At 31.1% G+C, this 11676-nt stretch overlaps 1 protein-coding gene and 1 non-coding gene across 3 annotated transcripts; both read right to left on the bottom strand.

Annotated features, from left to right (window-relative positions):
• Positions 1 to 4130: 4130 nt before the first annotated feature.
• LOC108557642 (class E basic helix-loop-helix protein 23) lies at positions 4131 to 5510 on the bottom strand. 2 transcript variants are annotated; one of them, XM_017914239.1, is made up of 4 exons: positions 5452 to 5510; positions 5135 to 5310; positions 4872 to 5074; positions 4131 to 4813 (listed from the first exon to the last, which is right to left on the bottom strand). In XM_017914239.1, the coding sequence occupies exons 2-4, from the start codon at positions 5264 to 5266 to the stop codon at positions 4387 to 4389; spliced, it is 762 nt and encodes a 253-aa protein (XP_017769728.1). In that variant the 5' UTR covers positions 5267 to 5310; positions 5452 to 5510; the 3' UTR covers positions 4131 to 4386. The 2 variants fall into 2 exon arrangements, with proteins under 2 accessions (XP_017769728.1, XP_017769727.1); XM_017914238.1 differs by having other exon boundaries at positions 5135 to 5330; positions 5452 to 5483.
• Positions 5511 to 7116: 1606 nt separating this feature from the next.
• Positions 7117 to 7234, bottom strand: Trnal-caa. Its single transcript has 2 exons — positions 7197 to 7234; positions 7117 to 7162 (listed from the first exon to the last, which is right to left on the bottom strand). It is a non-coding gene; the product is annotated as a tRNA-Leu (tRNA).
• Between the last annotated feature and the right edge of the window lie 4442 nt (positions 7235 to 11676).

Here is an 11676-nt window from a genome sequence, read left to right as displayed (position 1 = left end):
ATGTTTTTATTAATAGAATAATATATAGTCAATCCAATTTGACCACATAATTAAATTATAATCCAATCTACTCAGTATTACTTAACATGATATTACTAACAATTTAAATTAAATTTTTATATGCTAAATTAAAAAATTGTAAGCGAATGTTTATTATGAGGTTTTATCTTTACTTATTATAAATCAGCGTTTCCCAACCTTTTAGCCGTGTAACCCAACATATTTGTTTGTAGTTGTACTGCAACCCAATTGCTAAGAGTTTATCATCAGATGGTGTTCTTGCATTATGTAGATGTTAAAAAAGAAGACTTTGAACAATATCTATTAGATTATTTTTTTAAAAATAGTTGTTTTTTGGATTTATCTCATTTATATTTATATTATATCAAATATATGAAAATGAAGTAATATAATCATTGAGTTAAAATATCTACATTTTAAATCCAATGTTAATCTGATAATTCGCTCTGTTTCTACAACAGGTATATTATGTAATCAGCGCAGAGGGTGTCGCGGAGGATTTGGGTCGGTCAGGGCGGATAAAAACAACAAAAATCTGCTACAGGTTGCGAACAAATGTATTTACAGATGGTATTCATTGAAAAAAAATTAAATGTTCATTTGCAAATTCATATTGGCCCAATTTGGAAAAAAAAGTCAGGAGTTTCTTTAATTTTGATTTGGCTTTATCATTTATTCAATTAAAAGAATCTATGATTTTTTCATTTGACTCATAATAGAAGTTCAATATTGATCGACAAGAATCATTATTAAATAAGCGCTTTTTATAATTAACAATTTATTGATTTTAAAGTGGAACAATTTTAAGTATATTTGCTTAAAATATATAATTTATAAAATAGTTTTATTTTTTTTTTTGAAAAATTAATAATATTGCGATAATCAATAGAAATTTAGTTTTTGTTTAAAGACAATACAAACAAATAAATTCTATAGGTATAGAAAACTAGGCAAGTAATTTAAGTGTCTAATAGTACTATATTGGAACATATATAATCTACTCACTACTCGTCAAGTAAAAGTGAAGTTTGAGCGTTCCTCCCACATCATATAAAACAGCGGTCGTTAACTGGTGTCCTTAGAATAATTTGAATATACAGTGGAACCTCGCATAACGATTATTTTGCTTAACGAGTAAAATTAATTATAAAAAAAATGACTCGCTTAACGAGCGACGTTTCGCATAACGAGTGACGATGACAAAAGAAGTCCCGGACATATTATGTCCGGGATATGAGTATGAGTAAAAATCCGGAAATTTTGTTAAGCGAGGTTCCACTGTATATGCATTCTGTTTTTTTTTTGTATTCTGAATCAACATTTTTCTTGAATCTGAATCAACATTAATTTTCGCATTATCACCATACATATTCAGAATTTAAAATTTTGAGTTTATTGATCCATAAGCTCATAAGCTATAAAACAGCTGTCGTCAACCTTTTTGACCTCACAGATTAGTGGTCTATGAGGTCAACTCAATATATTGAATCTCACTAAACTCAAAATTTTAAATCCCACGGACAACAACCATAACGTTTTTCCATAAAAATGAGATTCAAGATATGAAATCATAGGTACACTTCTTTTTACATTGGATCTTTTATAAACATGCTACTTAATAAGGCAAAAAAGTAGAATCGTAGAATCAGAATTCAATATAAACAAAAATTGCAAATATATTCAATTATTAACATTAATTAAATAATATAATCATTTTATTAATCAACAAATTATGTTTTCTTCTGCATATTTTGAACTATGAACAACTTATTATTATTATAATTTAGTATATGTATTGCCGTAGCAAGTAAATAATTGAAATAACAAATTGTCGATGGATGTCTTCATTTTATGATGTGAAAGTATATGCGATGAGTTTGTTTTGTGAATCGTGAGGAATATGTAGACACATTAATTTCCGGGCTATCGAAAGTATGCGCCCAGTGTCCATATAGATGTAGCGTCGCGACGCCTATAGCTCACTAGTTGTCATTGCATTCTGAGTTGCAGTTGCAGCCACCGTTTTGTTACTGACGACAGATCCAATCACAAAGAGCCGATCACATCACACCCTTAACTGAAAAATTAAATTGAGTTTAAAATTAACAAAGTCAATATTTAAAAAAAAAAGAATTACGTTTTAACTATTTTCTTAATTATAAAAATAACATTATAATTCGTTGATAAATATCCAATTATAGAATTACATTTCACAGTTGTTAACAGAAGTATCTGTTTACTTACATTAATTTATATAATAAAAATTGCATTTCAAAAAATTGATAATAAGATAAGATTCCCCAAAGGAAAGATATATACATTTTCTAATATTTGTGGATTATATATTAGTATTAGAATAAATAAGCATTTCCAACGTACTTTGATATATTTACTGTTGCAATAAAAAAAAAACATTTTCGTATATAACAAATTTGCTCATCAAATTTGCCGAATGTCATGATTTGGTTGCATAACCTATGGGATTGGTGGTAACAAAAAGTCTACCGTGAACTACGGTGCTACCTAAAATATGAAATGTCGTCTATATGATTTGGCGAATATGGTGGATCATCATCATCATCAACTCTTATATGTCTACGTTTAAATTCTAAAGTCCATCTGTGGACAGTTGAAAATGAATGAGAAGATTGTTTTAATACATTTATCATCTTGGTATGAACGGTAGTCGTGTTTTTTCCAACTTAGAAACCTGCACAGAGACGTTCACTACTTTAAATGACTGGTAAACAACAATTGACAAACTGATTAAAATAAAAAACATAATCTGTGATAGATGATATAATTAAATGGCGGAGAAATTTTGGTTTTATTATTGGTTTTTATGTGTCGCTTTCAAAAAATTTCAAACTGCCCTCGTATTGTCTATTGAAACTTAACAATTATAGAATCAGAACAATGAATAGTTTATGAAAGGACATCATTTGCAGATGTCAGGATTGAATAGTATAATTTCATATGTATAATTACAAAATTCTTGTATTTTCGAGAACAAAATTAGTTGAACCGTACATGCACTGCTGTATTTCAAATCAATTCTGTTTGTATTATAGCCAAATCGATTTCTTCGGAGAACTCAGTTTGCAACTAAATATTTGAAAAGACAATGTTAGGAGAAACACGACTACCTTATAGACTTATAAACTATTATATAAAATGAATAGATTGGAATGATGTTTCGATTGGTATGAAGAAATAAAAATTGTAACATTTTGTAAATATATTGAATATAATAATTTATATTTAATTAAACTTGAATCGTTGTAACGTACTCTGATAGATGTATTAAACTTTATATTGAGGCTCAATTAAAATGTAGTTTGTTTTGAAATTTCCAAATCGAACTAAAATAATCTAAAACAAACAATGGAAATTATTGCTGTATTTACGACTGTTGTCAATAATTAAAAAATAAATATCAATTAAATTATTTTATTATATTCGGAATGAAATAATATAAATAGATACATAATAATTCTTTTATATATAAATCTTAATTACATAAAATTCCCGCTTTCTTCATATATATAAACCACAATCTAACAAACTGCGTCTACTTACATTTACACTACATATTACTTATTGCTATATGTTTTACTTTGTTTGGCACAATCGTTGGAAACAAAAAATAAATTATGAAAACACCCAATAGGACGTCTTCGCTTATTGCTATGTATTTTAATTATTTGTTATCAGTGAAATAATAAAATATGGACTAGAATTAGAACTAGAATAGGTATAAAGTAAACGTTGCTTGGACAAATCACAGCAGCGACGTTTTAAAGGGACGAAAAATCTGTTGCATCTAAAAATACTCTCTACTTTCGTTTCGTAAATCTCTTAAGAATGTTTAAAATCAGTGCTTTTCAAACTTCGACTCGTCGTCGTTATTTTATTTAACTGCTATAATGTGTTTTAAAACTGTACTTGAGCTGAGATGAACAGTTAAAAATATCAGATGAATTATCATCTTTGATCAATCTTAAATATTATTTGTATTTGTAAATAAATTTACTTTCTGTCTAATGTTTACTTTAATTCAATTCATATTTGAAATTGATCGAAAAGAATCAGTTTGAAAAAGACTGGTTTAAAATCAAATCGTGAATTAGTAGTTGGTTAATATTTTTTGTACATTATTTGCTTTGAATGTTTGTTATTGACATTCAAATACACTTAAGTGTATAATGCTGCAACCACGCTACGAATTACTTGACAGTCAGGCGTATCAAGTACTGTGTCAGCTTGTTGTAGGTTGGTACACCTTTTATGTTTGATGTCATGCATAGTGTGGAAGTAGCATAAGGTCTGGAGTAGTATAAAATAAATGTTTGTGAGTATTTAGCGCTATAGGGGATTGCCAGAAGAAGCGCTCGAACTGCCTTCGTTCCTGCCTTCCTCCTGCTGCTGCTGCAAAAATTTGGCGGCCGCAGGGAACCCTTGAAGGTCGAAACCCGGAGGAGCAACGATTGCTGCCGTGCTCGCAGTTCCTTGCAAATAAGCAATCAGTCGTTTCATTTCCTCCAAGGCATTCGCCTGCATTAGAATGTAATTCTTCGCCAGTAAAAGTGTTGCGATTTTGGACAACTTTCTAACGGACGGTGAATGGGCGTACGGGATTACGGATCGCAGCTCGTCGAGAGCATCGTTTAAATCGTGCATTCTCCTCCTTTCCCTGGCATTGATGTTCAAACGAACAGATTTACCCTGCCTGTTCTTGCCTTTACCGCCTTGCACTACTTGAGAATTGGGCATCGTCCGATTCTGTGGTGACCTAAAAGTATATAACTCGATTAAAAATCTATATTCATTTAGAAATGTTAGATTCTCACCTGCTCTGCGGTGGTCCCGCTGGATCCGGGTTGTTTTCATCGGATGGGGGTCCTTGAAATTGGAATCCTCCGAGTCCCACAGCTCCCAGGGGCGTTCGTCGTCCTGGGATCTGACTTTCCTCATTGGAATGGTGGGCGAAGGGTGTAAAACCCACTGGTTCCATATTAGAACTACTTGGTCCTCCCGCACTTGATGAAGCTCCCTTAAATTTTGAATTTGATTTTGAATTACCGCCTCATCTTTGCATTTTATTAAATATTACCGATTGAGGCCAACCCCAGCTAGGGGTGGCGTTTCCGCGCAACCACTGCGGGGGTGCAGCTATCGCTCGCGAGATGGGGTAAATCGAGGGCTCATCACCTTCCGAAGATGATTCGCATTCAAATGACTTCATTTTATTTATCGCGATTTATTATTTTGTCCCACAGATTTCACCACCTTAAATACACTTCATTTAACTAAAACCAATATTTCATTTCATATAATATTATTTCAAAATTTTCAAATAAATAATATTATTTACAAAAATAGATTACTTCTAATATAGATAGTGAACTTTAGTATTTTTATTTTACTTACTATAAATAGTAGAATATTAATAGATACACTTAAAAATAATATATCTAAATCACGATTTAATGCATTTGTAATTACAATAACTTCATATCAGAAATTCATAATATGATTTGTATTTCTTTCTTCATAGTATTATCACGTACTTTATTTTGTGGGTTAATAGGATATCATCTATTTGTTAAAATTTAATTGGAAGATTAGTATCTTAAATCAATTGATTTGCGCTGATAAAATAAACGATCTTCGGAATTGTTTAGCACAGAAATCATCACTTAAACATTTGTTCACTTCTGTTGTCTGCACTTTTCACTTAAACACATTTTTCTTGTGGTGCTTCCAAACTTGCTCCACGATTAAATAAACTTTTAATATAGCCGCAATCACGGCGTTAGGAACGTTAAATGCCCGCACGCCAAAATGTGACAGATGCGACCCCATGGACCCAAAGCGCAAGGGGTGAAAAACCAGTGGCGGACCTAAATACTATTTGATATGCTGTACAGCATAAAGTCAAACGTTATTTTATTGTATGAATATTTATTTTCTATTTAAATTTTATTTATAAATATTTATTTTTATACCTAAATAAATTATTTATATAACTTTACATTATATTACTATATATTTATTCTAATAGTTTTATTTTATTTATCGTTTTATGAAAATAAATATGAAATAGAAAAATTGGGCAAATACACTTTGGTCCATTTTGCGTTCAAATTAGGTCGAAAAAAATTGTTGAGTTAATAAAAATGTATAGATTTTTAATTTATAACATAATTATTATGAAACAATTTAAATTATAAATAAAAAAATCGTTAATAGTAGATGAATAAATGAAAGAAAGTATCGAATAATATTAAAATAATTCTATAATTAATTTAAGCAAATTATTGTCTTCTTCCATTATAATTTTTATATTATAATAGATAATCAATTCATGATCAATAGACATATATAAAAGTAACGATTTTTTAATTATTATGTGTAAATTGTCAAATGTATGTTACGCCACTGGTGGCCAGATTATGGTTTTATTATTGCAATCCACCCCTAAACGGCAACTAGCATTAAAGAGAACAAAAGATAAAGCCGTTTCTATAGCGACGAGTTTCAGCTGGGGGTGGAATGAGAATGGCTGTTCACTGCTGCCCTCTGTAAATTACAGTTTCCTTCCGTACATGTCAACATCATGAATGCAAAAGGATACAACTTGAAATAATTAATACTAGTGTATGATAGTTTACCCTACTTCATACATGTATGGAATTCAACAAAATTTACATTTTCATACATATTTAAAAAAAATCTTAATATATTTATTAAATTTTGAAATGGTTAAACAATTTTATGTAATGAAAATTGTTAAAAATTACTATTTCAAAAGTTTATAATTTAAATAATCTATATTAACATAAATAACTGTTAAATAATTGTTACTTCATAAGAAAATTAATACAAGAATTGTATTGTTTTTAAATTAAAATATTTGCACAAAATTTACTAAAACATGTATTCCTTATTAACAATCATTAAAATCTTTGTTTTCTAAATAATTGTTTCTATTTATTAGACACAAACATTACAAAAGAACAATCAAACGAGGTCTTTTCGCCCGCAAATTATTTGAATTGAAAAATATTTATGTACTAATAAATAAAAAGAATTTGTCAGAAGTGGGATTCGAACCCACGCCCTCAGTTGAGGACCAGAACGCTCATTGACCTGTTTGACAGGCAAGGTGAAACCTTGAGTCTGGCGCCTTAGACCGCTCGGCCATCCTGACATATAACATAGAGCCGACGTATATCAATATACATTACATTTAAGTGGAATATAAATAGGATATCTATTTACCTCTAGATGGCACATGTTGTTGGACTTTATATATTTAATTATGTAACAGTGCGCCTGCTATATGAAGATTGAAGAAAGAAGAATTATGTAACACTGATCTGATCAATTCGTATACTGTTGAACCTCGGTTGACGAAAACAATTTGTTCGAAAACCGAGACCATGTAAATTAATTAATTAAAGAAACCTCTATTAATAAATCATGCATAAAATCGTATTCAAATACAGTGGAACCTTGCGTAACGAGTTTAATCCGTTCCAAAATTTCCGGTTTTTTACTCATATAATGAAATACTCGTATAGTGAAACATATTAAAAAATACACATAATATGTGTACACAAGTTTTAAAAATTATGTAGCAGGTGCGCAATCCGGGACTTCTCTTCTCATCGTTATACGAAACGTCGCTCATTAAGCGAAATACTCGTTATGCGAGTTTGTCGTTAGGCGAGGTTATACTGCACTTACAAAATATATGGAATATTAAGCAATATTTTATGCAACAACTCTACAAAAAAAACATTAATTGTTATAACAAAAAACGTACTCTTTTCAACACGCTTTACAATAAATATTTGAAAAGAACAAGATTTACAGAACAATTTGGAATGTCTTGAAGAATATAAATACTGTTACGTTTATGGTCGCTGCGCGCGTTATTAATTAAGTATACAGTGGAACCTCGCATAACGAGCATTTTGCTTAACGAGCAAAATGAATTGTAAGAAAAAGGACTTGCTTAACGAGCGACGTTTTGCATAACGAGTGACGATGTGAAGAGATGTGAGCATTATACATAATTTTTAAAACTTGTGTTCACATATTATGTGTATTTTTGAATCTTGCAAAACACACATGTATTGTGTCCAATCATTATTATAATATATAAACACACTATGTTCGCTTTTTTATATAAAAAAATATTAAAAGTGAACTCACTTCACCGTGTGTGAATTGGAAAACAGTTCCTAGTGTTAGTGATCATTATACTTGCATCTTAGAGTTGTTTGTCATCACAAAATTTCCAAACTTGTGTTCAGAGATGTTATTTGTGTTTTCTTTTGTGCACAATTTAATAACTATAATATGAAAAGCAAAATCATTAACAATTGAGACCAAGTTATATTTCTTTTCCGGCAAGGAACGTAATTTACATTAGTTTATATGGGAAAACGTGTTTCATTATACGAGTATTTCACTATACGAGTAAAAATCCAGAAATTTTGGAACGGATTAAACTCGTTAAGCGAGGTTCCACTGTATCTGTATTTACCAGCGTTGTAAACAATGTAAGTGGTTTTCTGGAAGTTTGCTAAACTAATTATTGTCGGGACAGAATATTTATGTGATTAACGGTGGATCGCGTTGAGTAATTTCAAGTCACGTCGGCACACATTAAATGCGTTCATACCAAATCAGATGGGCTTAAATTAGATTACGCTATTGTTTGGTTGAGTGACGGACAATTAGCTAGACGAATATGATACGCACATTAAGATCGCCGATTTAAGTAGCGTCATGGAGAAATACATTTCGCGTTAGGGAGGATGGAGGAGGCGTCGATCGTTTTCGAAGGGCGTTGGAGAAAAGCCCTCCTTAACGCGTGACCCTTGAAGCGTGCAATGTTTCTCACGGACCAGCGATACATAAATAATAAAGGGCTGTAGAGATGAATGCGTCCGCCGCAGTAAATATCACGAGTGTGAATTGAAATGTTGATTGATCGAAGAACTTCTCCATCTATTAAAGTCGCATCACAATATTTGTGCATTCATGCGGCGTGCGTTGGTCTGGATGACAGATAAAAGAATGCGAGATGGTGAAGGAGACCCGAAGAAAAGCGATTTGTTAAAGGTCGCCGATGCGAACTCTGGAAAGTGTTCAGATGTATACGTATATACGTGTACAACTGTATATACGTATAGAAAATGCATGGGAGTCTGTGTTGGTGCGGGGGATGGCTGAGGCTACAGGCGTGGGGTGTTCAGGGCGTAGTCATCCCGTTTGATTGTTATTGATCTCGCGCACGCGTTTCTACGGCGACTACAGATACACAGCATCACCTACGCGCGCCACTAACCAGGTGCATGTTTACACATCCTCATATCGGCCAAAAACAACCCCCATCGATATACGTTAAATCACATCCAACACGCAAACACACCCCAAAATACCTGAATTTATGCTATATCTTATAACATCTATCCTTTTTCAATTATCATTCCTTAACAAAAATATTCATTCAGCTAAAGTTATATTTATATAATATAGAATAACAAAAAAACATTAAGTAATTTATTTTCTAGGATTGTCTTCTATTAGGAAAACTGTATCAAATTTGATGTTTTGAAGTGATTATATATTATACATACCAGCACACCGGTTCTAATTGAACAATTTTAATAATACACGAAATTTGTTATAATTACTAGCGTTTGGCAATGTGATTTGCAGCTGCAACTTCAACTTTATTATTCTCTTATCAAGTCTTACTTACAGTTAAACTTATACTTTTCGTGGCCTTTTTGCGATTGTTTGAATGTTCAAATCCGTTGTAATTTATCGTGTCTCACAAAGTGTCGTGCATAGCAAGGGTAGACGTTTACTTATCCCCGAAAAAATATTTGAATTGATTTTCCAATCATTACTATCCAAAATATTTTTGGTTCTTTTTGATGTATCTTTTAAATATATATACAATATTGAAATTTTTAGATTAGATTCTGTCTTTAAAATTTTGTGATAATATAAACCGATCTTAGAAATTAACTGCCGTTTTCATGTTTCGTTCCAACTGGTATTTCAATAAAACTCACAAAGTGAAGATAAATTAGGTATCCGAAAATATTCTGGAAGCATTCCAAACACCTGCAGGCTCGCATAGTCAGGATTGTATCTATCACATATAAACCATCCCTTGTGCTATTGCTATTTCCATCTAACTCATACACTTATCTATCATGTTTTATATCAATTTTGTTAGTTGAAACGCAAATGAGAGAGTATTGTAAAATTCTAGTAATACATGATTTTGTAAATAAACCCTATCCCAAAGACAATCAGCTGAGTTTGATTGTCTGAAATTATCTTAAACTTTTTGAAGTATAACTTTCTATATGACAATTTGCCTTTCAGTGCAATGTAATGAATATTTTAAAAAGAATCCATCGATGTACTTATTATGTTATAATCTACAATTTTTCTTTTATTATGACTGTGAAACATATATAAAATTGACTTATTGGTCTGAATCTGAATTTTTAAATGGGATTTTCCCTTTCCAACCCACATTATTAATCCACATCCCGAGCTTCGAACGCATTTCAGCTTTCCCTTTCTTTTTCACATCAAAACCCCCAAGTCACCACTTCTTCATATATTCTACATTTTTTATACCGCCTTTCGTTTTGCAAACATCCCTTTCTCCTTAGCGCGCACTCTCTTTCTTCATCCCCCCAATCGGATTCGATCCATAATTCATCTCGCAACCTTTGCTCAAACGTATTACAAAGCGGAATATTAAATTTTTAATTAACTAGATTAATTTCGGCTTGTTTGCATAATTTTATTATTTCAGCTTGAATTGCCATTTTTCTTCGCATCTTTTTATAGGATTTTATCTTTTAGCATCAATGTTTGTCTATTTGGTCACAGACCTATAAACTTGAAGAGCAAATCATTGTTATTTTGATGTTTTATGCTACAATTAAGCAAAAGCTATACAGAAAAAAGAAAAAGTTTAATGAGGAATGAATACTGATAAAAATGGATTTGATCTTGTCGAAAGATAAAGCGCTAGGAAGCAGTGACCCTATTACTTGTTCAACTTTGACAGCTTATTTCATTTACTAATCTCGTAAAGGGTGCTTTGAAAAGCCTATAGATTTATCTTTAATTAGAGTATTAATTGATGTTTGTGTGAAATGATAAAATGTATATAGGGTTAAAATACATTTGTTCAAATTTGACAGCTTATTATAAAACCGTAATAGCTATAAATCTCTCATAGGCCTTCCTATAGATATATCTTTTTAAGTTTTATTAAAAATAAGAAGAAATATATATGGTGAGGAAATTGAGGCACTAGGAAAGACAAATCTATATAAACCTATAGACTAACTAAACCTAGTAATTATAAATAACCCAGATAAAATAGGTTTAGTTATTTTGTTAATGAGTTGGTTTTGTCAGTATTCAAGTAATGAGGTTACTTTTTGCAATATACAAGAATGCATTATTGAAGTCTACCATTCTGCATGTAGTAAAATTAACAAAGTTGTCTGTATTTCGAATTGTTTTTTTTGTTGCAGACAACAACACATAATATAAAATGGATGATTGGAAATTGTGCTGTACTAACAAATGGATTGG

The sequence above is a fragment of the Nicrophorus vespilloides genome, unplaced genomic scaffold (genome assembly GCF_001412225.1).
Source record: "Nicrophorus vespilloides isolate i.1.1-1 unplaced genomic scaffold, Nicve_v1.0, whole genome shotgun sequence".
Classification (NCBI taxonomy): Eukaryota; Metazoa; Arthropoda; class Insecta; order Coleoptera; family Silphidae; genus Nicrophorus; species Nicrophorus vespilloides.
Note: the sequence above shows the minus strand (reverse complement) of the source record. Positions and strands in the feature narration are given on the sequence as shown.

Excerpts from the sequence above, each read along its gene's own strand:
- LOC108557642 (XM_017914239.1), bottom strand. The coding sequence starts at position 5,266 with ATGAAGTCATTTGAATGCGAATCATCTTCGGAAGGTGATGAGCCCTCG. Across the intron at positions 5,075-5,134 it reads GCTGGGGTTGGCCTCAATCG|GGAGCTTCATCAAGTGCGGG; the intron begins GTAATATTTAAT and ends TCAAAATTTAAG. Across the intron at positions 4,814-4,871 it reads GCGGGACCACCGCAGAGCAG|GTCACCACAGAATCGGACGA; the intron begins GTGAGAATCTAA and ends ATATACTTTTAG.